The sequence below is a fragment of the Brachionichthys hirsutus genome, chromosome 15, assembly GCF_040956055.1.
Source record: "Brachionichthys hirsutus isolate HB-005 chromosome 15, CSIRO-AGI_Bhir_v1, whole genome shotgun sequence".
In the NCBI taxonomy this organism is placed as follows: domain Eukaryota; kingdom Metazoa; phylum Chordata; class Actinopteri; order Lophiiformes; family Brachionichthyidae; genus Brachionichthys; species Brachionichthys hirsutus.
The window spans coordinates 3,854,677-3,882,385 of record NC_090911.1 but is presented as its reverse complement, the minus strand read 5'-3'; the positions used below and the strand labels follow the sequence as shown (position 1 = coordinate 3,882,385).

General features: G+C 45.8%; 1 protein-coding gene across 1 annotated transcript; it reads left to right on the top strand.

The window, feature by feature from the left end:
* Positions 1 to 741: 741 nt before the first annotated feature.
* On the top strand, positions 742 to 27,586 carry tox (thymocyte selection-associated high mobility group box). Its single transcript, XM_068749267.1, has 10 exons — positions 742 to 846; positions 14,565 to 14,630; positions 16,117 to 16,227; positions 18,784 to 19,068; positions 21,730 to 21,975; positions 23,621 to 23,857; positions 24,315 to 24,395; positions 24,569 to 25,069; positions 27,276 to 27,450; positions 27,552 to 27,586. The coding sequence occupies exons 1-10, from the start codon at positions 742 to 744 to the stop codon at positions 27,584 to 27,586; spliced, it is 1,842 nt and encodes a 613-aa protein (XP_068605368.1).
* Positions 27,587 to 27,709: the final 123 nt, after the last annotated feature.

Genomic DNA, 27,709 nt, shown 5'->3' with positions numbered 1-27,709 from the left:
ACAAAGCCGCTGCGCTTCATGTTTCCGGAAGCTAACTCGTGCTAGCTTGCTGCAGCAGCTCTTTGTAAGCCTGGTCCGTGCTTTTATTTTACAAAGCCGCCGAGCTTCCTGTTTCCGGAGGCTAACTCGTGCTAGCTTGCTGCAGCAAATATTTGTATGCCTGGTCCGTGCTTTTATTTTACAAAGCCGCCGAGCTTCCTGTTTCCGGAGGCTAACTCGTGCTAGCTTGCTGCAGCAGCTCTTTGTATGCCTGGTCCGTGCTTTTATTTTACAAAGCCGCCGAGCTTCCTGTTTCCGGAGGCTAACTCGTGCTAGCTTGCTGCAGCAGCTCTTTGTACGCCTGGTCCGCGAGGCACCGCAGCAGCAGCCCCGCAGCACCGCAGGAACGCAGTCCCAGCGCGGGACAGACAGGGTCCACGGAAGTCCCCTGTCCACGCCGAAGGCCAGCGGCGCTAAGTGGAGGGAGAACGGCGTCGTTTCTGGGAGGGTCGTTTTAACATCAGGCATTGAAGACGGGGTTTTTTTTTTTTTTTTACGGAGAAGTTTTCTGTCACGGCGGCAGCTACCGGAGACCGGGAGCCGGTGAGAGGAGCAGCGGCGGCGGCGGAGGAAGCCGAAACTTCACTGAAGTTTAGTGCAGGATAAAAGAGTTTAAAGGCGGTCGGTAGTTCCTCCTCCTGCGCGCAGAGGTAGAGAAACGGGGGGACTCGAGCAGAACGAGAAGTGGATGTACTTTCAGCCATGGATGTAACAGTTTACCCGCCGCCTCCGCAACCTCTGGCCGCGTCTGAGCGCCCCAAGCTGGGCCAGCTCTCCTACCCCGACCCGTCCTTCGGAACCAACAAGGTGAGCAAGGAAAGGGAAAAAATCAAAAGCTTTACATTGTTCGTCTGGTTCCCGTAATGTCAAGATCCAACGTTACTGTGTCATTTACTGATTACCCTGACTATTTCCTCTCTCTCTGTCAATTAGAAATAATTCATCTCTTTATTCGACTCTCAGAAATGGCGTTTTAACTGTTATTGCTAGAATTCAATCAAGGCAAATGTCCAGGATTAAGTTTGCTCTGCTTCTCTTTCATGTTTAATGATGTTGTTAATTGGTGTCGCTGCATGCCCTGCTGCTTTTCTACCTCCAGTGCAAGGTCAAAGGTCAGGGTCAGATTAACAACCGGAGCTGGGAGGGAACTTGGTAAACACCCTCAGCAGGATGTTAATTATGATCTGTAATTAATTAATCTCTTATTTAATCTCACTGAAAAATTGCTGAGGAAAGCCCTCAATTTGAGGTATTTTCATTTCAACTCATTACATTATTGTGGCAGATCAAAGGATCGATATATAACAAACAGTAGTTTGATGAAGTCATTGATTGATCGTAACAGACTTGAACAGATGCAGCCCAGACATTTACATTCTGCTGTATCTGTGACGAAGTGATGCCTGCAACATTTAGTTTCCACCAGCAGGGGGAGTATTGCTGTGTTGATGACGATGAATATATTTATTAGATGGAATGTATTACAGTACAAGTACAGTGAAACAATAGTATGTATTACAGTACAAGTAGAGTCAAACATCCTCAGAGAAGCCCTTGCGGGCTTGTTTCCGTTGAAAGTCCATCGTATACACAAATCATCGACATTTAACAATACAAATAAAATAACAATAAATTACTCCACAGATGCAAAATATCAATAAATTAAAAAAAGACATATGTACAATGTAGGTGGACAAAAAAGGGGGACTTGAACCCCCCCCCGCCCCCCCCCCGAAAGGTGGCCATGTAGTTTTCTCACCGTGCCTGCTGAATGTGTGTGCAGTTCTGTTGATGCTAAAAATGAGACTTTATCATTTTTGAAATTCAGTGGGAGTAATATATACGTGCACCCACCCGATGTCTGCAGAGGTCGGTGATGTAGCGTACTTTTGGGTTTTCTGATAATTTTTTAAGGATAATTTCTGATAGAGTGCTCATAATCAAGGCAATCCCAAAAGTAAAAGCTACATGTACAAATATAACGAAGCTGCTCCCAACGGTGGGGAAAAACCTTGTAAGGTAAAAATATTCATCTGACTCCGTATGGAGGAGCACCGCTTTACCGAGAGAAACACGAGATGATAGATTTGGGGCAAAGCGTCTTATTTTCTAGCTGGGGTGACCTCTGACATCACTGAGCTCTGATTGGATGTGACCAAATGTCTTCTCAAGCAAGATTATGGTTATTATTTGATGTTTTATTTAACCTTCACCCCTCATGTTTAAAAACTCACTCATAACGCACTGTGTTTTATGGGCTGCTTTAAGGCTCGGAGTCTTACATGTGCTGAAATTCCCTGCACACGTTATTGGACTGCGTTGTTGTTAGTGGGGTTATTTGTTTCAGAGAAAGAGGAGAGAGAGAGAGAGAGAGAACGAGGGAGAGGTGTGTGGTTGGAAGTGTGGACTGAGAGAGAGGGAGAAAGAGGCGGGAGAGAGAGGAAGAGGAGGGCTGTTGGGGGTAGGGATGTTGTAGAAGAGGGAGAGTGGGGGTGGGGCCACGGCGGTTTGGACTACATTTCTCTCTCCGTGTCTTTTGATTCACGTCTCTGTTGGTCTGATAGAAAAGATCATGTTACTGTGTGGAGGAAGAGAGACGGAGAGATGGAGAGATGGAGAGATGTGAGCCAGGAAATAAAGAGAAGGAAGAGGTTGTGCCAATAAAAGGGAGGAGAGGGCTCGTGTGTGTGTGTGTGTGTGTGTGTGTGTGTGTGTGTGTGTCCAGGTGTGTTCCTGTGAAGATAACAACACAACATTTTCCCGTTTCAATCAGACAGAATTAGCAGCGCTACCTTTTGAAAAGCTGGCGTTGCTGCCTGTTGTCGACCAGGCTGTTGTTGGTTCACTCTGTCAACCAGGCTGTTGTTGGTTCACTCTGTTAACCAGGCTGTTGTTGGTTCACTCTGTTAACCAGGCTGTTGTTGGTTCACTCTGTCAACCAGGCTGTTATTGGTTCACTCTGTCAACCAGGCTGTTGTTGGTTCACTCTGTTAACCAGGCTGTTGTTGGTTCACTCTGTTAACCAGGCTGTTGTTGGTTCACTCTGTCAACCAGGCTGTTGTTGGTTCACTCTGTTAACCAGGCTGTTATTGGTTCACTCTGTTGACCAGGCTGTTGTTGGTTCACTCTGTTAACCAGGCTGTTATTGGTTCACTCTGTTGACCAGGCTGTTGTTGGTTCACTCTGTTAACCAGGCTGTTGTTGGTTCACTCTGTTAACCAGGCTGTTGTTGGTTCACTCTGTCAACCAGGCTGTTGTTGGTTCACTCTGTCAACCAGGCTGTTGTTGGTTCACTCTGTTAACCAGGCTGTTGTTGGTTCACTCTGTCAACCAGGCTGTTGTTGGTTCACTCTGTCAACCAGGCTGTTGTTGGTTCACTCTGTTAACCAGGCTGTTGTTGGTTCACTCTGTCAACCAGGCTGTTGTTGGTTCACTCTGTTAACCAGGCTGTTGTTGGTTCACTCTGTCAACCAGGCTGTTGTTGGTTCACTCTGTCAACCAGGCTGTTGTTGGTTCACTCTGTTAACCAGGCTGTTGTTGGTTCACTCTGTTAACCAGGCTGTTGTTGGTTCACTCTGTTAACCAGGCTGTTATTGGTTCACTCTGTTGACCAGGCTGTTGTTGGTTCACTCTGTTAACCAGGCTGTTGTTGGTTCACTCTGTCAACCAGGCTGTTGTTGGTTCACTCTGTTAACCAGGCTGTTATTGGTTCACTCTGTTGACCAGGCTGTTGTTGGTTCACTCTGTTAACCAGGCTGTTGTTGGTTCACTCTGTTAACCAGGCTGTTGTTGGTTCACTCTGTTGACCAGGCTGTTATTGGTTCACTCTGTTGACCAGGCTGTTGTTGGTTCACTCTGTTAACCAGGCTGTTGTTGGTTCACTCTGTTAACCAGGCTGTTGTTGGTTCACTCTGTTAACCAGGCTGTTGTTGGTTCACTCTGTTAACCAGGCTGTTGTTGGTTCACTCTGTCAACCAGGCTGTTGTTGGTTCACTCTGTTAACCAGGCTGTTATTGGTTCACTCTGTTGACCAGGCTGTTGTTGGTTCACTCTGTTAACCAGGCTGTTGTTGGTTCACTCTGTTAACCAGGCTGTTATTGGTTCACTCTGTTGACCAGGCTGTTGTTGGTTCACTCTGTTGACCAGGCTGTTATTGGTTCACTCTGTCAACCAGGCTGTTGTTGGTTCACTCTGTTAACCAGGCTGTTGTTGGTTCACTCTGTTAACCAGGCTGTTATTGGTTTACTCTCTTAACCAGGCTGTTATTGGTTCACTCTTCTGGACGTAGACTTTTATTTTTGGGACTGTTAATACATACGTCCCGTCTTTGATTCATCATTTTGCTGCGTCTCACAGACTAGTTTCACAAGGACGGATGGACAGTAGTATTTTGATGTTTCACAAGGACGGATGGACAGTAGTATTTTGATGTTTTACAAGGACGGATGGACAGTAGTATTTTGTTGTTTTACAAGGACAGATGGACAGTAGTATTTTGATGTTTCACAAGGACGGATGGACAGTAGTATTTTGATGTTTCACGAGGACAGATGGACAGTAGTATTTTGATGTTTCACAAGGACGGATGGACAGTAGTATTTTGATGTTTCACGAGGACGGATGGACAGTAGTATTTAGATGTTTCACGAGGACGGATGGACAGTAGTATTTTGATGTTTCACGAGGACGGATGGACAGTAGTATTTTATATACCGTAGCGGACAGGTTTGATGTTTCGCTGCCAGCTCAAACTTAGACAGCACAAGGGCTGGAGCTCGTCAGACATCGACGCTTCGTCGATGAAATCCTTGATGCCGTGATTTCTGGATTTATCCAAAGCACCTCTTTATTCGTAAAACATCAGATGCAGAATTTGATGTGTTCTGCATAGCCTGGTATGCTATTTAAATGTATACAAGTATACAAAGGCTGTAAAGAGAAGGCTTGTGTCATGCAAAGAAATCTGTAGTCTGCTCATGGTCAAAAGATGATTGTAAATATGGTGATCTAATGATTCTTTCATGTGTAATATAAGATTAGTCATTTTATATAGGGGTGTCCAATGATTGCGTTAATTGCGATTAATTAATTAGTCATATTTAGTTTGTGTCTTAATCGTGTTAATCTAATTGTTAATCTCTAATTTTACTGATTCTGTTTTGCCATTTTATAAAATCCTTTTATGCGTGCACCTACAGCTAAGCTGACGTTAGCAGTTTAGCGAGCCACAACAAAGCTCTTCATCAAACTAAACTGGAGGAGACACCCCGCTATGAGCAAGTCTGCGACCGACGCGCTGACAAACGTACTCGCCAGGTGGCTAGCGATGACCTGCAGGCCGGTAAACACGGTGGAAGACGAGGGGTTAACAGGAGGTGCTGCAACCTGCGTCCGGCGACGCGTCATACGAGCCTCCGAGCAGGAAGACGGCGATGAACAAAACCAGAAAGATGCACGCCGGAGAGAAACAGAGAAACAAAGACATTCTGCAAACACGGCAGAATGTAAACGATGGGACTGCATCTATTGGAATGGGCCCGCCCTCTGGGATTAATAAAGTTTTCTGATTCAAATCAAACAAGAAATGACTTTATAAAGCTACTGTTTGTTATACATTCTTCTTTTGATCTGCCACAATAATGTAATGAATTTAAATGTAAATACATCAAGTTGAGGGCTTTTCTCTGAAATTGTGTTCGGTGAGATAAAAAAAAAGGAGATTAATTAGATTAATTAATTACGGATCATAATTAATTCATTGCTCAAATTTTTTTTAATCACTTGACGGCACAAATCTCAAAGTCTATAATCTCAGTTTTAACATGATTTGGCTGTAAAATATGCACCAGAAACAAGATGCTTGTTCCCGGCTTGGAGTCGGTGTTCTAAACACGCTCCGAGGAGTCGCGTGGAACAACGGCCGAGCGGACGGCCGTGATTTGCAGCACCCAAAATGCCACTCGGCACAGCACTAACGGGAGAGATTCATTTAAACTAAACGTAACTTCGCTCTGTCACAGGGTGACGCTAACTCCTGCATGAAACCACAGAAGTTTAAAGTGTTGCAGAGAGAGAGAGAGAGAGAGAGAGAGAGAGACTAATGTAAACATGATCATTGTGAAAGCTGGGCGAGGTATTTCTAAAGCAAATAGAGAGGAGAGAAGTCGGTGTGGGGAAAGAACAGGAGAATATACAGAAAGGAGAGAAAGTCCAGAATGAATCTCAAGTCACTTTACAGGAGTAGCAGGGAAAGACAGAACCCAACGTAGGCGAGAAAAAAACTTCCTTTAACAGGCAGAAACCTTGGACAGAACCTAACACTCATAGTGGACGACCTTCTGTCTGGACCGGCTGGGTTTAGAAGGAGAGAGAGAATGAATGAGTGAATTCTTCACACGCAAAACTATGTAGAGAGGTTCAGACGAATCGTCGGCGACCGTCTGGTCGGTTGAATAATTTTCCGTGTGGATTGACAGGAAGTTGAGTCTGTGATTCCTTCCTCGTGGAAGACATCAATCACAGGTGTAAGGCATTTAGAATGCGGTGAAAGGGTTAAGAACACACAGGCGTTACCTATGATTCTAGGTAGGGGGCAGAGTCTGGGCGGCGCCACGCTGAATGGAGACGAGCCTTCATTAACGTCGTCATGACTAAGCCCCCCCCCCCCCCCCGCCCCCCCGTGTGAATCAGAGCTTCTGTTGAAGCCGTTCCTTTTCCATCCTGCTCTTTTTCTGCTGCTTTTGCAGTATTGCATAAACCGAGCATCCACCTGTGTGTAGACTCTGAGGCACAGCGGGGGCTCTGCAATCCTCACACTGCGGTGGGCTTATTATACACCCGGGGGGGGGGGGGGGGGTCCTGGTGGGTGATGCTGCAACAATAAATCTGCTCAGTGACTTGGCATCAACAGGATGCTGTTCCCTCACGCCACTGGTTCCAGGTCAAAGGAGCGTTTCTGTCATTCAGGATCATGGAAATGATTTAGAAAGTAAAACGTGTGTCACGTATCTGCTTTACTGCAACCAGCTTCACTGCTTCTTATATCAGCAGAATTATGCTACGATCAAGATATTGATCAGGCTTTACACATCGGGTGTGTCTGTGTTCAACTTGAGCCTTTTTTTGGGGGGGGGATTGATCACAGAAATGATCGGCCCAAATATTTTACACCTGTTCCACCTGCCTGTCATCTCAGCCAACCTGTGACTGCCTCAGTGAGGTGTGCAGCCATTACTGCTAATTGACCCAGACAACAGTGCAGAGGAAGGAAAGAGGCAGTCTAATAATCAGTGAGGAGAGGGAAGAAGAGTCCGTTTGATCGATTGGAATCACAATGCTGCACTGGACACGGGCAGGGATTCTTTTTCCCACGACGATAAGGATGCTGTCCAGCCATGGGAAGGCGGGTCAGGTGGGTGGGTGGGGGGGGTCCAGGGTACGTAACAGGAGTTGGTGGGGACAGAGGAGCCACTCTCTCTGGGGGGGGGGGGGCGTTATCACTGAAATCCGTACTGCACCCCCCACCCCCCATTGTCTATTCTGACAGGTTTTTTTCTTCTTCTATGAAGCCGAAGTGTCGGCATCTCCTCTAATTATCTATCTGAACGTAACCAGTCAATCTGTCCATCCGTCTGTCCATGTTGGCCGTCATTGCCGAACAGCTCGCCAGACATGCCCAACCCCCCCCCCCCCCCCTCTTAAGCTGGCTGCCTGTGGGGTGACGCTCAGCACTGTTGCGTGTGTGTGGGTGTGTCTGAGAGTGACGAGGGGCTCCTGGTTCCTGGTTGGTGGAGGCGTGCCAAGTGGAGCAGATGGGTGGCGATAGAGCACAGCCAGAAGAGACCAATTATCAGGATTTCATTTCCAAAACAAACATATTGCAATCAAATCACACAGTGCAATCATCGCTGCATTGTTCTTGTGTGCGTGTGCGTGCGCTTGTACGTGCGCGTGCGCGTGCGTGCACTGTGTTAACGGCAATGACTTGGATCAATTAACTTATGGTGGAGGAGATTGGATCCGTTCCTGAGTTTTTGTTCACCAGCACACAGTAACTGTGGTTATTACTGCAGGAAGGTTCAAGTAAATGTACCTTTGTGCCGTGTATTTTCCGCTGTAGATTTCATTTCCTGCCGGCCCTGAACTCAATATTTGCAATAAGAACATGGAGGTCGTGTGAACAGGTTTCAGAATGTACTCTTCCGACTTTTGCAGTAGTACTTCCACAGGAAGTAACTTGTCCTGTTAAACGTTGAAGCTCCATGTTGACGAGTTGTTCCGACAGCCGACTAGGATTGGGTCTGACTGTCAACATCGATTCAGGCATTATACCCATCTGCATGTCTCAGTGAAGTGGATCTATCTGGTTTAAAGCTCACCTCCCATTCAACGTGTGTGTGTGTGTGTGTGTGGGGGGGGGTCGCTTTGTAAGTTGGAAAGGGCTTATCACGGCAGTACAAAAGTCATGTAGGAACATTTGAAGATGAATATCTCGGAGTACTTCGTCTGTCTTTGTTCAAGTTGTCAAGCCTCTCAATATTTACCGGCTCCACTTGGATACGAAAATAACTTTTCCAGCCATTATCGTGCATTTTGCTCCAAGCTTGTAGCGAAAGTACATTTGTTTGTATTTAAGATAAAAGTAATGTAGCAGAATATAAGAGGAAGATAAAGTCTGTTAGTAGAATTAGGAAAAAATGAACCCGGACATGGATGATGATGAATATGATGAATATATTTATTAGATAGAATGTTAGAGTACAAGTACAGTCACACAGTAGCATGTATTACAGTACAAATAAAGTCAAACATCCTGTCTAAGAGGAGCATTTCAAAAAAGCCCTTGCGGTCTTGTTTCCGTTGAAAGTCCTTCGTACATAAATCATCCACAATTAACAATACAAGATGAAAAGCACATAAAGAGTAATTACCGATATGCTACATAGAACGATATCTGTTTTATAACTGAGGCACTGTTGCTCACGTGTTAGCACCATTTTACAAAGGTAGGATTCACCTGAGGCGGACAAACAACGAGTGGCATCCGGAACCAGGGGCTGGGAAAAGGTTCCCAACAACACACCTATAGATCACCTTTGTAGAAAATGCACACACAGTCAGGGTGATACCGTGTAGCAAATAAAACACTGTTGATGTCGTTGTCATGGAGGCCCAGATAAGACGGATAAACAGTCGCTGAGCTGAACAAGCACAGCTGTGTGAATCTCCCTATTCTCTAGCCCCCCCCTCCAATCCGCCCCACACGGCAGCGAGTTTGTTTCTGCAGTTTACAGCCGTGTGTAATCTGTGTAATCTGTGTAATCCAGTTCAGCCTCATGTTTTCACGTCGTCCAACCGCTGCAGTTCTATGAATTCAACGTGAGACATTTACATAAAGATGTTTGCAGCGATGACTCTGGCCCCACCCTGCAACACAAACAGTACTACAGTACGTTTAATTTAATGTTTAACCATCTGAGGAATATGTTTATGTACACTGTATTTGATTATAGGTTGAAATTGTATCTAATTGAAATCTCTTATTTTACCCTTAAAGTTTTTTTTCCTGCATGAAAATCTCCACAGTGATTTCAGATCCTCTTGTTTTTCATTCTTCCTCATTCCAAGCTACACGTGGATGATTTAATGGTTTTACAACAATGTGTGACGTTTGTGTTTTTGGATGATTGCTCTAATAATTCAATGAGGAGATCAGGTGAAATTAAGGTCTGAAGGAAACTGACAATGCACATCTGTCTTCTTACCCTCCACCACACTGCATCACTCTGCACTGGATCACTCTGCCCTGGATCACTCTTCGCTGTATCACTCTTTGCTGTATCACTCTGCACTGCATCACTATGCTCTGCATCACTCTGCCCTGGATCACTCTGCTCTGCACTCCATCACTCTGCACTCCATCACTCTGCACTGGATCACTGCACTGGATCACTCTGCTCTGCATCACTCTGCTCTGCATCACTCTGCTCTGCATCACTCTGCTCTGCATCACTCTGCTCTGGATCACTCTGCACTGGATCACTCTGCTCTGCATCACTCTGCTCTGCATCACTCTGCTCTGCATCACTCTGCACTGGATCACTCTGCACTGCATCACTCTGCACTGGATCACTCTGCTCTGCATCACTCTGCTCTGCATCACTCTGCTCTGGATCACTCTGCTCTGCATCACTCTGCTCTGCATCACTCTGCTCTGCATCACTCTGCTCTGCATCACTCTGCACTGGATCACTCAATCACTCTTCACTCAATCACTCTTAACTACATCACTATTCACTGCATCACTCTTTCCTGCATCACTATTCACGCCATCACTATTCACTGCATCACTCTTCACTCCATCACTCTTTCCTGCATCACTATTCACGCCATCACTATTCACTGCATCACTATTCACTGCATCACTCTTTACTGCATCACTCTTTACTGCATCACTCTTCACTCCATCAATATTCACTGCATCACTCTTTACTGCATCACTCTTCACTCCATCACTCTTTCCTGCATCACTATTCACGCCATCACTATTCACTGCATCACTATTCACTGCATCACTCTTTACTGCATCACTCTTCACTGCATCACTCTTCATTCATCACTCTTTACTGCATCACTATTCACTGCATCACTCTTCACTCCATCACTCCACCATCATCATCTCCCTGCACATTTAATTGATCACAACCTCTCTCTTTTCTTAAAAACTGTACTTCTCTGTTTTCCTTTGTCCTTGTCTGTCATCCGAATAGTCTCTCCTTTCCCTTCCCCCGACCCTGACCCACTTAGCTTGCTGCTTGTTATTCAAACATTTGCTTTACACACACACACACACACACACACACACACACGCACACAGTATCAGGGATGAGAGTGAGACAGAGAGAGGTAGGGTCATTTGGTTTGACTATAGAGCTCGCTGTTCTTTTTTATGTTTCTCAGTCTAATGTTTAAACTATACTCAGGTATTACAGGTTTTATTGCAATGAATCTTTCCTTCATACTTTCTCCTGCCCTGCGTTGGTGTCGTCCTTTATTTTGCGTGTGACAGGAAAGCCCTCCGATCAGCAGAAGCTGAACGCGCGCTGTGATTTCAGCTTGCAAACAGCGACTGAACTGACTTCATGTCACCCAAACACTCGTTAATCAAATAATCAATGCACTTCTAATAATCTTGCGATGAAACCATAAATACATGGAAAAAGGCCCCACATTTTCCCAGTATTCCCACAGCATAACAGTGACGGGGTTTTTCCTGGCAGAGTGGCGAGCTCGTCTTTGGGATGCTGAAGATGACAGCGGGGTTATTGAGCTGCTGGCTTTGTTTACATGTTGAGGGAACGTCTTATACAGATGATCTCATTCGGTGCACAAATGCCACCCGAAGGAGAACGCAGAAAATGAAAGGGGGCATTCGTCACACAAGCGGCACAGAAACACACCGGCCATCACGTTGTCTCACGTTGCATCCCGTGTCTCAGACGAGTGGGATGCATTTGCTCGTGTCGTTCGTTGTACTGTCGAAATCAGCTAATTTATTGGGTTAGATCTGATTAATCCGTATCGGTAGGACGTTGTACAAATTAACGTGTTTAGAATGAAGTCATGGTAGTTTGGTACCTGTGATTACCCTCGCCGAAGCGGAGGCGAGGGTATTTCAATTGGGTGCGTTTGTTTGTTTGTCTGTCTGTCCGAGCGCCTACCTCAAAAACTAGTAACCCAATCGACTTGAAATTTTTACACAAGCAAGGTTCTGTCCGTGGCTCGGTCCTCCCCGAGAATGGCGTTGATCCGGATCTGGATCCAGATTCTAAAATTATTTTTACATCTGGAATTGTGCCTGTGCTGTAAACTGTCACTTTAAGAGGGAGGGAAACGAATGGCATGATGGGAAAAAGAGTCCAGAAAGCGTCTTGTAGTACGTTCCGGAGCAGCAAACTAGAGCAGGTTTGGCCCCTCTGATCCGGAAGCCCTGTTTACTGTCTCACAAGATCCAATAGTCTATTGGAGGCTTGGGTCTGCAATCTCTGATTGTCGTTTTCTAGTTATTTACTGAAGTTTAAAGTACTCTTTGTATAAAGCAGTATTGCTCACTGATTATGAGTCCAGGCTTGTTGGTCATTGTTTAACATCTTTAAAGCTTTCATTCTGCTGTAGTAACCGTCTTTAAAATGGCAAACACATGAACACATATGGGATTACTGGACATACCTGCATAAACGTGAGTTATATCAAGCTCAAGAAGTTCACGGATAAGGTGAATGATGAATGCCTTTTAAATAAAGTTTACAACGTTGACTACGGAAGCAGCAGAGCGACCTTCTACTCACAGAAACAGATCAGCAGCCGTCGTTTTATACCATGAAGCCTGCACAGCTTCAAGCATGACAAGATTGTAATTAGGTTTTTAAATACATGATCTAGGGTCAGGGTTAGGGTTAATGATCTAGGGTCAGGGTTAGGGTTAATGATCTAGGGTCAGGGTTAGGGTTAATGATCTAGGGTCAGGGTTAGAGTTAAATGATCTAGGGTAAGGGTTAGGGTTAAATGATCTAGGGTTAGGGTTAATGATCTAGGGTCAGGGTTAGAGTTAAATGATCTAGGGTAAGGGTTAGGGTTAAATGATCTAGGGTTAGGGTTAATGATCTAGGGTCAGGGTTAGATGATCTAGGGTCAGGGTTAAATGATCTAGTGTCAGGGTTAGATGATCCTAGGGTCAGGGTTAAATGATCTAGGGTTAGGGTTAGATGATCTAGGGTCAGTGACGGCCACAGATCATCCTCCCAGGATGGAGGCTCTGTCACCCTGAGCTTCTGCTGTTCTCTGTCCTCTATTCAGTGTGAGTCCGTGTGTGATGTGTGTCGTCAAACACAAATGAATGATGAAGCTGATTGAACTATGACATCATAATGTCTCTTCTTCTGTTCCTTCTGTCTGCTTTGTCTGAAAAACCAACAGAAGGAAGAGAAGGAAGATGTTTAGTCCAAGGCAACGAATTAACTGTGTATGATGTAAGCTGATCTTTGTGTGTGCGTGTGTGTGTGCGCGTGTGTGTGCGTCTCATGTCCGTCATCACTGTTTACCTTGCCTGTTGCCTCAGTAAACGTACCCCTCATTTGCATAGTAACCAACAGCTGGCAAATGGATCGGGCATTTTCACCTGCCGGTCCACCTGTCTACCTGTGTGTGTGTGTATGTATGTGTGTGTGTGTGTGTGTGTGTGTGTTAACCAAGACAATAAATGTGCCCATGCTATCATGAATTATTTGAATGTGGTTTATGGATGTATTTGTTCTGCTGGTGTGTAATGTAGAGTTTGGCCTGGTTATTACACTTGTTATTACAGTTTCGGGCTGACGCTAGTGATCAGTAATGCTGCCAGTATTCAAGACGTTTAATTCTACTTTTGCTACGAATAATTAAAATGTTACAGAAAGGTTTCACAGTTTTGACTTTTGATTACTTAGCAATTAGAAGTACCCATTTAGTTCCTCCGCTCACTTCTTCGGAGTAAATACGTGTCGTTGGCATTTATGTCATTTCACATCATCTTGCATCAACATAACAATTGAATAAAGTTTTAATTTTGAAAATCTTCTGGGACAGTCTGCGTTTGAAAGTTGATACTTACTCTGAAAAAGATGCTGCTTATTAAAGATGTATTAAAATGTCTTTCCTGACTATAGATCCAGGAGCCTTCATCACACTCCCTGCTTCTCATCGCTCGAGGCAGATTGGGATGTCCAGCGTCTGACAGCCATACCTGTGTGTAACAACACCGTCTGTCTGTAGCGAGGGACAAATAAAAGATAATGAAGGGTGGAGTAGAGGAGGAAGTGCTGGAGATAAGGGAAGGACAAAGGAAGGAAAAGTTGGCGTTGGCTTAATGTTCTCAAGTTGTGGGTCCATCCATCCCAATCTCACGAAAGTAATATCTCAGAAACACATTTAGGGAATTTGTCATTCCTGGCGCGGTGATGTGAGGCTTGATGAAACCCTGCAGTGTCTGAGGCTTCGCATGTCGTGTGTTGAGTGCGTGTTTTATAATTGAGAGAAGATAATCTGCACGGATTGGGATTATGAGCCTGGCATTAAGGAAACTGGGCAGATTAGAGTCACCAAGAGAAGACTGAAGCGTAACATGTGTTGGAACCGGTTATTTCAGCCGTTCCAACCTGTGTTTACCAGAACGTGTTTTATTGTGTTGTATTAATTGGTCCTCTTTGGAAGGTTGTGTTTGAGTGGGAAGAGCACGAGAGCAAACTGCATCATGGACCCTGAAGATTTTCTTAAATCTATGAACCAAACTGACGATGAATCCAGACCTCCTGCAGGATTTAGTGTCTGAAGACGATGGCCCGCAGACAGTGGACTGACTGCTCAGACTGCTCACCAGCCAGTAACCTGTTACCTCCTTGTCCTCGCTGTCGCTTTGCTGGCTGTTCTCCCTTTGACCTGTCTGATTACGGTTTGTTGACATTGTCACGCTTCCTTTGTGTTCTGTCCAGCTGGATGGGGACAACGTGTTCCTGGGAATGCCAGACGCAGGCCTCGACTTCAGCTCCACCAATCAGGTCGGTGCTAGTGTGTGTGTGAATGGATTAATAATACTTTATTAATCTGTCCCTTGGAGGGCAATTTGGTTTACAGCAGTTTGAACTGCTGCTGGTCGCAGCTTGCGCATACTCCATATGAAGTAATTTATTGAAGTTGAGGTGATTAGTTTACTGATTATTGTTAGATATCAGTTGGCTGTTTTCCATCAGGTCGCAGTATTCCTCAAAGGTTTCCTCACTAATGTCTGAAAGTGAATCAGTAGAAATAAACAGCAAAGATCCACGAAGAAGAACTGCTTTCCATGCATTCTAACTCTTGTTTACTGCAACACACAATGAGACACAGCTTTTTTTTTTGACAATGTTTTTAATGTCAAAATGCTCAATTTGAATTGAGGACATTATTTCAATATGAATATTTCATCTAATTATTTTTGATCAAATCAATTTTAGTTATTATAAATAGAGCTTGTTTGCGGTTAAGAAAGGGATGGACATATCAGTTAAAAATGTCTTTGTCCAGAATGTCCTAAATGAGTTCTGTGACGGTATCGGTCTTCCTGGTTCGCTGAACAGGTCAGAAAGTGTCGATGAAAATACTTTTTCACGAGTCAACATTGTGTCCATGACATGAAGTCAGACGTCGGTCTCGAGGCTAGTTGGTGGTGAACAGCTGTCCTGTTATGTCACTGGAGTAAAAGGACCACAAAGACGACTTAGCAGCAGCGCTATGCAGCAAGCGAGTTCACCGGGCATCTCCAGAGAATCCTCTAGAGAGAAACGTGTGTTTGTTGGTACAGAAGCTCATATTAATCATGTTTTATTCATAGAGTACACGGTATATGAATCTATGATTTGATCTTTTATTCATTGCATAGGAAGATGCAGAGCTGTGTGTGGAATATAACTGTATTGCTTTATTATTGAAGTATCATTGCTGTGATGGATGCGGCCATCTTCAGTCCAGTCTGACCCTCCCTCAGTGTACCGTTACTGAAACGGCTGCATTCTGCTAGTCCCACTCATTTAGAGTTTCATGTATGCTTCAGTTGTCCAAGCCTGACTCTGAACATAAACCGTCGGCAGTCTCAACAAGCTGCTCGCTTTAGAGGGGAAGCTCCGCTGACACTCCCATTGTGAACGGACGACAGAATCAAACGGGAATACGAATGCACACAACCAGAACACGACGCTGGCCGCGATCAACCTCCTGTTTACACTGACGCAGTAAAGTAGCAGTACAATAGCACTGCTGAGACTGATATGTTTGTAGTATTTATTCTCATTAAAATGCTTCCCAAAATCCAGAAGTACTGTTGACTAAAACAGCCAGGTTTACCCAGTTAGTGCGAGTGTTATACGTGTGAAGTTTCTAAATGCTGCATTACCCCCATGATGCCCTCAGCACGGTGTAGAATCGGTTTCTCTGGCCCCTGTCACCTCTGACCTTGTCCTGGTCCAGGTCCATCTGAACCTTTGTTAATCTCTGTCCTCCTCCCCACAGTTCCGTGTGCCACAGCCCCCTCACCCTCTGGGCAAGGTGACGCCACACAACCAAGCCCCACAGCAATGGAGGAGGGACACACACATGGCCGATTCACACCGCCTGCCTTGGGTGAGCACTCGCGTTCACATTTACTCTAATTACCGGTAACAGTGAAGTTCAGCTGTCCAGGATTAGTCCCGGATTGATTGAACGCCATCGGTGTTGAACCAGCTGACAAACCAGTGCTCACGGGAAATGAGCGTTATGCGATTCATTTGTGGAGTGCCTTCAACCTGGTGACACATTATCGCTCCGTATATTACACCGCTCCTGTTTGATGTCATCAGCGGCTGGCTCAGGGTTTCTTCTGGAGTTCATTCCGCTCATCTTTTTGCGTGGCTCTGAATACTCGTGTTCCCTTTAATGACTAGTCTTGAACACATTGCTTTGTGTCGATGTTCATACTCTGCTGCTTCACACCTTCACACCAGTGAGTATACAGGTAAACACAGCATCGTGGTACATTAGTGAGTATACAGGTAAACACAGCATCATGGTGCATTAGTGAGTATACAGGTAAACACAGCATCATGGTGCATTAGTGAGTATACAGGTAAACACAGCATCATGGTGTATTAGTGAGTATACAGATAAACACAGCATCATGGTGCATTAGTGAGTATACAGGTATACACAGCATCATGGTGCATTAGTGAGTATACAGGTAAACACAGCATCATGGTACATTAGTGAGTATACAGGTAAACACAGCATCATGGTGTATTAGTGAGTATACAGATAAACACAGCATCATGGTGCATTAGTGAGTATACAGGTATACACAGCATCATGGTGCATTAGTGAGTATACAGGTAAACACAGCATCATGGTGTATTAGTGAGTATACAGGTAAACACAGCATCATGGTACATTAGTGAGTATACAGGTAAACACAGCATCGTGGTGCATTAGTGAGTATACAGGTAAACACAGCATCATGGTACATTAGTGAGTATACAGGTAAACACAGCATCATGGTACATTAGTGAGTATACAGGTAAACACAGCATCGTGGTACATTAGTGAGTATACAGACATTACAACATGTGGAAAGTAATATTTCCAACATTCCCGGTTTATCAAACAAGCATTAATCTCTTATTCTTCCAGATATTTGATCAGATGACAGAAATGAATGTTGATGGTCGCACATAATTTTACTTTGTCATATTATCTGGAATAGTCACGAACATGGATTCTTGAAGGCCTTAATCCTGCCTCCACAAGTCTTTCTGGAAGCTCGCCGTGCGCGGGGAACAAGCTATTGTACGGACATGAATGGAAAAGCAAAGAGAGGGACGGAAGCAATTTATGCAGAACTTGAAGAAATGATAGAGCAGACGAAGTAGAGCGAGAGAGGCAGAGAGACGGCAGACAATCAGTGTAATTTATGCAGAGCTCTGAGCTCCAGCAGGACTCAGAGTCTGAGAGTGGCGCCGTGAAACGTTGACTGCTCCACTGCAGTGGTCCAAAGTGGGCCGTGGTTATCCAATTTATCCAGATAGAAATGTGTGGCAGAAATAAGATGAGCAACTGCATTGGGGTTATTTTTAACTCTTGCTAAAAAAGACGTTAAAAATGGAATAGCCTGAGAATTACCGCATAAAGCTGTAATAATTGGTTCTGAATTATAAGCCCCGGGTTGAATTCAAGGGACCTTATATTTTAATAAAAGGCTCCCAGTATATTTTAATTTGGAACTGATTGAAATCTGTTGGTGGTGACAGGCGATCCATACGTCAGGTTCACCCTCCTGATCAGTTAGTGATGATTTGCTAAATGGTTCGGGCTGCACTTGAGTGAATGTCAGTTAAATAACCGGAGTGCACACATGACCCGCCACTCATGCAGCACATAACGTCCACAGTGCAATGTCTGAGGAGAAAAGAGTGAGAGATGGAAATGTGAGAGAGATGAAAGAGAAATCGAGGATGAGATTAGGAGCGCGAGAGAGTGGGAGAGGGGTGGAAGGAGATGAAGAGCAGGAGAGGGAGAGACTGGTGTGGCCAGCCAAGCAGAAAGGGCTGTCAGTCTCCATAAAAGATCTCCTCTGTCAGATTAGTATGAGACAGCCTCTCTCTCTTCACCGTCATGTCTCTCACTCTTCTCTCGCTCCATTCTTTCACTCCATTTCGCTGCACATGTCTCCCTCTCATTTGTAGTTGCTCTCAGAATAATTCATTATCATATATGGCGCTGCTAGCGGCTTTCATTTCTGAGTGATATATTTTTACACATTGCATTGGCGGCGGGCGGGGCGGGGCTTGTACTTATACACGACTGTGTAGTGGTGCAAGGCTGGCTTCGGCGTGCTGGGGCAATGGTGATGGGCAGTGTTTCCGTCTCGTCCGTCTTTTAGCTCTGACAGTGATGCTTTCCGACACTTTGCTCTCATATATATAATCCCATCAATGCCCCCCCCCCCGGTTGTCATTCTGCTGGGGGCAACACTGAGCATCCACAGACGCATGATATGTTAGCGTGCTAAAACGTCCCGAGCAGGGTGTAGTCAGGCAGGAAACCAGCTGTGTGACAAATGAAAGTGCTGCTGCCTGATCAAAAGGCCGAGCTGACGGGTGTCTGCTTTGTGCTTGACCTGATCTTTGCTTTCCTGTCTCTCTCCAGTCGTTCTCGGTGGGCGGTTTAGGCGACGAGGACTTCAATATCCCACCCATCACCCCCCCCACCCTGCCAGACCACATGCTGGCCCCCCATCTCCCCCAGGATTCAACCTCTGGTCCATACCACTCTCTGGACCCCCCCTCCAGCGCAGCGCCACATCACCCCTACCAGCTGCAGGGAATGGATCTTTCTGGCATGCCCAGCAGACGAGATGCAGCTGCTATATTGAACCAAGATGGGGGCAGCTTCAGCCCGAATGGCGGCCCAATGACCAGTACTCTGTCTGTGGTAAGTGCCCCCCCCCTTGGTGAGGAGCAGAAGGTGTGTCCCACCTGCTAGCTATACGGGTGTTGCTGGAAAAACCTTCTTGACTTAATGTCACTTAAAATGAGAAATAATCCTCAGTTTATTAACTTCACGTTCAACAGGACAGTCTGCTGCACATAGTTCGGCCCAACGAGGTCACCTATGCCATCACTGACCCCATGAAAATCAGGAGGCGCCTGGTGGTGTCCTGGTGGGGGTTAAATGAAAGAGCAATAGTTCTAAGTATGAACAAAGAAACCTACAATTTAACTCTCGACGTGACAAAGTTAGCTCAGGAGTCCGACGCCTACAAACCCAGGACAGGAAGTACTTTGCTGTTACTCTAGTAATGGTCATTTATAGAACTATTTAAATATATACAAATAGTAGTGTCTGATGTAAAGGATCGATGGGCCATTATTTTATTTCTCCCTATAGGTAAATGCGTGTTATTCTTTAAGCGTGCGTAATTTACACCGCCGTCATGAGATGTATGAATTAAACGAGATGGAGGGTTTTAAGGAATGACAGAAAGGAGGAAACACGATGAGCACCGTTTGGCACTCGAACCCTTGGTGATAATAGTCGTCCTCATCGTCTGTGCGTGTATTCTCTCTATTTAATGGAGCACGTCTTTGTGTCCAGCTCAAAGACACTGTGAACTGACAGCCAGCTGATATATTTGAACTGTTCTTTCATATTTTACTGCGTTTAAGTGACTGAAATAAGATATTGCCTTTGGCAGCTTGTCGATGGGAACGTTTCCTCATATTTTAAGTCTTCATTTCACAGTAAAGTGAAAATCTAAGCTGCCTGTGTCATACAGTGATGAACTGAAAGCGCTGCTTCAGACTGAGCTACTTAAAAGTACCTCAGTCTGAAGTATTCTGAGGTATTCTGCGTGTCCTTATCTGTGATGGATGTTTCTCTCTTTCATTGTCTTCTCTCATCTCCAGATCACCTCTATCATATTACAGCTCACAGTAAGACGCACCTTGGCTGTAGTTGTATTATTTATTGATAAAAACGCAGTTTCTTTCCTGTGTTCTATTAACGTGACGAACTTGCGTATCGGCAGAGATCATTATTTTAGAGGCCTGAAGGGTTTTATTTTCCATCTGTTTCTCTGAGTCTCACCTTTTTCTCTCTACCTCCCTTTTATATTCTCATAATAACATTCATTTACTGCCAGGCCATGAATGATGGTTGCCTAGCAACCGTGCCTGGCTCAGCCTAATGGAGATGGGTGGGGGATAGAGCCGTGATTGTGTGTGTGTGTATTATTCGTAGAGGACTCGGTTACAGTTAATTTAGAAGTGCTACTGCTCTTTTTTTTTTTTTTTACAGCTGGGCTGTCCTCTGATTGAAGGTCAATGTCTCAAGGACTCAAGGTTTTGCTTTCGTGCCGTTCCTCAACTGTAGAAAGTTCAAACCTGTCGCCGTTTCACACGTTGTCTGGGATAACATGCTGTCGGCTTAACTTTCCAACTGCACGTTTGAAACAATGGGAAGTACAGGAGCGAGCATGAAGCTCAGTGTGTCTGAACAAAGGAAATGACCCCTCCCACAAGTAGAGGTAAATTACAGCAGCAAGATTTAACAATGTGTTTAGTTACATTGGGCCATCGTTGGCAGCTGGACTTTACTGAGCTGCTTTGAGCTGTGTCAATGCGATCAATTTGCTCCTCAGTATTACAGTTTAATGGGTGACAATAACGTTATTGATTATTATTACACTGATACATTCTGAAACGCATCGGCGTAATAATAAAAAAACAGCCACTGCTGTGCTCCAGTGTAATTTATCCTTTAATAATTCTATCACTTTCCTAATAACAGCAACAGTTTTCACTGAGTATGATAAGTAATATATACATATTTGCATTCTGCATTACTTTACAAATGCGTTTTTCTGAGAGGAAGGGTATTTATGTTTTATTCTTTATACGGATAGTTCTGAGATGTTTGAACCGCTGGTTTCCTTTTGGTTCTTCAAATAGCAAATATTTAATTTCCCTACGCTTTTACAACATTTTATAATTCAAAATATATGTCAAATTACAAATTGTAAATCTAAATGTGACCATCATCATTTCACGTTGACTTGAGAGGAAAATCTAGTAACTCATCATCCGCCTGTGTCCCGGCTTTGGCTTGTTAAAGTTCCTCTGGGCAGGTTGATAGCTATTACTTTAGGTTTCCTGAGAAATGGCCTGAATATTACTTACAAGTGACTCAGAACAGGACTGAGTATTACTTGCAAGTGACTCAGAACAGGACTGAGTATTACTTGCAAGTGACTCAGAACAGGACTGAGTATTACTTACCAGTGACTCAGAACAGGACTGAGTATTACTTACAAGTGACTCAGAACAGGACTGAGTATTACTTACAAGTGACTCAGAACAGGACTGAGTATTACTTACAAGTGACTCAGAACAGGACTGAGTATTACTTACAAGTGACTCAGAACAGGACTGAGTATTACTTACAAGTGACTCAGAACAGGACTGAGTATTACTTACCAGTGACTCAGAACAGGACTGAGTATTACTTACCAGTGACTCTATTTAGAAACTGGGTGCTCTGCCTTCAGTTGTTCACGTTATCACAGGGTTTTATTTTTATTTTGTTTTGTTACAGATGCAACAGATGGTCAACTCGGATTCTCGGTTTACCAGCAGCCAGCAGCCAATGGAAGCAGCGCTTGGACCAAGGAACCAATCAGGCATGAGCCAGCAAACGCACCTGCCCACCGTTGCCCAATCACAACTGGGGCTGAGTGGCAACTCTGTTGTCCACAATTCTCCATCCCCTCCTGGAAGCAAATCTGCCACACCGTCTCCCTCCAGTTCCACTCATGAGGATGAGAACGATGAAGGACTCCGGGTAAAAACACATCGTATGTCTCTGGCTGCAGCCGTCGGCTGGCGCGCGTGCAGAGAGCCGTTCTCACTGCATGGCACCATTACAGGCGTCACACTGCACCGGCCTGGTTCTCCATGTTCTGGGGGGGGGATTGGAACCATTAGTAAAGTATACAGTAATGAACATTTAATGACGCAACTATTCAGTGTCCCGTTTCCCCAACAGGACACTGAAGCACGTTTAAATTGACTTGTCCTATTAGCGGTATAAATCAGTTGCGCTAGCTGGTTTGTAATTTTAGGAAATTGTTTATTTTGGAATGGGAGATTTCAAGTGCTTTATTAATTTTATTTTTAATTCCTTTAGAGTGTTTAACATGATTCTAATCCATTTTATTGAAGCACAGGTTCGTCCACTCGCATCTCAGTTTCCTAATGCTATGCTATCGACAGTTAGCAAAGCGAGGCATCGTCCTTTCTCTGGCAAGGAACGCTTTGATAAGGTGAAAAGGTCGAGGTCCGATGCTTTCGAAGGGCTTCATTGTGTCTGAGCTCAACACATATTACACCGCGATAAAACAGGGGCAGGTGGGGGAGATAAACAGAGCCGCCATTGTTGGCTTGGCTCACACCGGTCGGAATATCTGACACGCGTCACGATTAAATTTCAGACGTAACACGAATCTCTACTCGTGAGTCGAGAACAACTGAACGCACACTTCATCGTGGATGCATCTTTAAAATCACAAATACAAAAGAACACAAGTGATTTCAGAAAATATTCATGTTGTAAAAGCTGCGAACCTTTCCACGGATGAATGAGGGTGGAATTTGAACCTTTCCACACACAAACGTGGATGGAATTTGAACCTTTTTACACATGAACGTGGATGGAATTTGAACCTTTTTACACATGAACGTGGATGGGATTTGAACCTTTCCACACACGAACGTGGATGGAATTTGAACCTTTTTACACATGAACGTGGATGGGATTTGAACCTTTTTACACATGAACGTGGATGGGGTTTGAACCTTTCCACGGATGAATGAGGGTGGGATTTGAACCTTTCCACGGATGAACGAGGGTGGGATTTGAACCTTTCCACGGATGAATGAGGGTGGGATTTGAACCTTTCCACGGATGAACGAGGGTGGGATTTGAACCTTTCCACGGATGAATGAGGGTGGGATTTGAACCTTTCCACGGATGAACGTGGATGGGATTTGAACCGTTCCACGGATGAATGAGGGTGGGATTTGAACCTTTCCACGGATGAACGTGGATGGGATTTGAACCTTTCCACGGATGAACGTGGATGGGATTTGAACCTTTCCACACATGAACGAATAATTAAAGTGAGAATAGATGCATTTCTCTCACCGGGTTTTTGTTCCCGATCAATGATTTACCAGACGCAGTCCTGACAGGATTGGATCGTGTTTGTAGAGAACTTCCAGCTCGGGGCGCTGAACCGCTGCGCTCAGGCGCTCAGCTGCGACTCGTTAATTGGTGATTAGGCGCACCAATTATTGGAAATTCGTGGCAAATTCCGTGGTTGGTTTGAGAAAGGAGATGTTTAGCTGTGTAGCTAGCGTAGACGCGTGTCTGGTCGCTACCTTAACGGGACCGTTTCACGCAACCTCCCTCCCCCTCCTCTTTTTAGCTGGGCACTGGAGGAGAGAAAAGGCCAGCGTCATTGGACGTCTCCAAGAAATCCAAAACCCCAAAGAAGAAGAAGCGAAAGGATCCCAACGAGCCAGTGAAGCCGGTGTCTGCCTACGCCTTGTTCTTCAGGGACACCCAAGCCAACATCAAGGCCCAGAACCCCAACGCCACCTTTGGGGAGGTGTCAAAGATCGTGGCCTCCATGTGGGACGGCCTCGGGGAGGAACAGAAACAGGTACGCCCTCGCCGCGGGACGGAGCGGGACTGCGGGCTGAGCAGATACACGGGTGCGTGGAGGACGCTTTAACCAATGAGCTGCAGTTCAGCGTCAGACATTCATGGAGTCGCTGCACAGCAGGTACGAGTGAAGGAGGAGGAGGAGTTCATCCTGTCATTGCAGCTTACAGCATCACCTACTCCGATGTACCTGTAGATGGTCCTGGTTCACGATTACAATAAGTGGAAAGGAAATGTCTTGAGAAGAACGATGCGTCGTCGTGAGAGGAAGGACTAAAGGCGAGTGAGAGGAATCCCACATTCTAGCAGGAAGACATTATTAGACAACTGCTGAGGGAGATGCATGACTAGCCCCGTGCAGGCGTTACCTGTCTGCAGGTCACAGACAGGTCACAGACAGGTCACAGACAGATCTACCTTCACAGAGTAAAGCAGAAGCAAAATGTTTGTTCCAGGTGTACAAGAAGAGAACAGAGACTGCTAAGAAGGAGTACCTGAAACAACTTGCTGCCTACAGGGCCAGTCTGGTGTCACAGGTGACACGCATGCACACACACACACACGCATGCACACACACACACACACACACACACACACGCGCACACAGACACACACACACACGCAGGAATAATGCTTTAGTGCTTTACAAGCTTTGGATCTGAAAGTGAACTGATTTTCTGCTACACCTCTTCTCCTCCTCCTCCTCCAGAGTTACAGTGATCTATCTGAGATGAAGCCGCCCCACTCTTCCTCCACGTCTTCCTCTTCCTCTTCCTCTTCCTCGGTGTTTACACCCAGACCTTCCGTCTACCCTGGTCACCCCGGCCAGCACCCTTCTCCAGGCTCGCTCACCCACCCCCACTCTCTCCCCCCAACTCACCACCCAGGCATGTACATGGCATACCCTCACCCATCGCATCACCCTCCCCACACCTCAGGCCCCGGCCTCGGTCCGCACCTCCCCCCCCACCCCCAGATCCACCCCCAGCTCCAGGCTCTGTCCTCCAGAGGGACAGTCCCACGGACCAGCGTCCCCCACCAGGGATCTCTGTCCCTTGGAGGCCTGACGGCAGCATCTACCCCTCCTCTCCAAGTGAGCCCCCCCCTCCACAGCCAGGCTCACCTGGGGGGGCTGCACAGTCCCCACCATCAGCACCAGCAGCTCAGTGGACACCCACTGGGAATGACACACTCACCTGTCATCACACAGGTACGTCACACTCTGAAGGTGCGTCATGTACCTTAACATTTGGGTGGCAGAGAGCCACTATGGGAGTGTGACAGTGCTACTATGGGAGTGTGACAGTGCTAATATGGGAGTGTGACAGAGTGCGACTATGAGAGTGTGACAGTGCTACTATGGGAGTGTGACAGTGCTAATATGGGAGTGTGACAGAGTGCTACTATGGGAGAGTGACAGAGTGCTACTATGGGAGTGTGACAGAACAAACAAGTGGAGGCGTGTTTGTGAGGGTCTGCGTTCAGCTGTGGATTAACCCCCTTACAGCCTCCTGATGAGTACATCTAGCAGCAGGAACGTGTGTGTGTGTGTGTGTGTGTGTGTGTGTGTGTGTGTTGATAAATCAACATGTGTGTTCGTGGTTCCTTCACAAGCGTGCAGTGCTGCGATAGTTCAGGCTTTGATGCTTTTGTCTGCACACTGGATGTTTTTGGAACATTTCAGTGACCTTGTCGTTTTGCTTGTGCGTTGGATCACCATAGTAGTGACTGAGGGGACATGGACGGATTTGCCTGCTTGCACACGGTTTTCCTGATTTCATTTAATTAATCAAATAAATGTTTTTCACACATGAAGAAACACAATATTCAGTCTTGTTTTTAGTCGGGTGAACTCAAGGTTTAAATCCCAGAATGCAGTCCTAAAATAAAGACTGAAACCTTGTGGTGACCCGTTATGGATTTATTTCATGAATGTAAATGACTTTAAAAACATGTTTGTGTTATTATCTAGCAGGTATTTTTCCTTTAGGCTTAATAATCCACCAAGTACTCGCAGTACTTTCAGTACTAATTGATTGTAACCGTGTTATTTAAACCATCCTTTAGCCCAAATGAGTTCTTCCAAACAACTCGGCAGTTGTTGTGTTTTTATTTAGCGGTAGATTAAACAGTCAGACCATTAATTGGACCAATTATCCGGATGGAGAATGACAGTTCCTGCACTTACACGGATGAGAAAGCAAAAAGCGGCTTCTTATTAAAGACCCATCAGAAACGCCACCGATAACCCAATGTGTATTTATTATATTTATTGTTTCAGAAAACCAGACCGTTTCATACGTAGAGATATTTAATTTACAGGATAGTCCTGTTGGAATCAGCGCAGACTCTGCTGAAATTCAGCGATTCAGAAGAACAACTCTCGTACCGTTGTGCCGCCCTGCGTTTATTAAAATACTAATACAATAAACCGAGCTACAAACCAACGCTGGGAGAAACATGAACTCCATGTTGGAGGTCATAATAAAAGAACTGCCCCCTTCCTCTAATGGAACAGTCAGTCAGTCAGCGTTGGTTGCTAGTTTGAGTCTGCTGAGGCAGCGTGCGATGAGCAGCTCCTAGTTTCATATTTAAAAGTTGGGGGAATGGATTTCCTTCTGGTTCACTTCCCATCTCATCCCCCTTTTCATAGTGCACTTAAATCCCACACTCCATAACCCCCCCTCCCCCAGATTTAGCATATTTTTAAGCAATAAATAGAGAGCCAGCAAAAAAGTTAAGGAAAAAAGGGAGAGGTGACTCTCAACTTTCTTATTTTGAGTGAGGAGGGTGAGACGAGATGGGGGAGGGGAGGGAGAGAGACAAAAGAGGCAGATGGGGTCTTTGTGAAGGAGTGAAGGAGAAGAATTTGTTCAACAATGGATGAATAGGTGAGGTAGAGGAGGAGAGGGGGAGAACCCAGCCACCTGCTGTCCTCCTCTTTCAGTCAACACTCAGATTAACTTCCCTTTCAGCATCTCTCTCTCTCTCTCTCTCTCACTGCACTCCCTCATTCGGTCTCTCTCCTCCGAGCATCTTCTCGTGAGAGACGGGCTGGCCTCCTCCTGCTCCTCCTGCTGCTCCTGCCCCCCTTACAGATGCCACTTGAAGCTGTAATTGGTGCTGATGATGAACCTGTGTCTGATCCGTCTGATATCCATTCACGTGCGCGTGAATCAGAAGCTCCTCCTCCAGGAGGAGTTGAAGGCTGTAAATAAGCCACCGTTGCTGTGACGGCGTCTCGCGGTGCGACCTGCACAGTTCTGTCGGGTCGATTCAAAGCTCCTGTAAATCACCAGAACCCGTCGGCTGTTCAAACAGCTTCACCTGTATTTGAAGGACCCCCCCCCCCCCCCCCCCCCCCCTCCTCCTCGCTGTGTTGCACTGACAGTAAAGGCGTTTGTTTTGGCTTCCAGGGCTACCCTCCCTCCCTCCAACCTGGCTATCAGTCGATAGGAGGAGGTGTGCTCAGCGGCGGCGCAGTGATGTCATCATCAATGGACTACCACCAGCTGGGGCGACACGCGCCAAACCACCACACCTCTCTGGACTGGAGCGCCGATTACCACGGCAACGGGTGTGTATTCAGGAGCAACCGTTTACATCTGCTGGTCTCGACCTTGCTGCGGTGCAGTAAGAACCGGCGTCCTGCTCACTGCGTCCTCACGGCTTGTCTGTCCTCTCTTGCAGAGGTCTTCAGAGAGACAAAAATCCCTATCTGAGCTAATCTCAGGACGAAGGACGCCGAGCTCCGCCCGTCTACTGCCACTCCCTGCTCTGCACCCGGCCCCGCTCCAGCCTGGCCCCCCCCCCGGGGACTCCGCCAACGGGCCACTACACTTTAATAAAG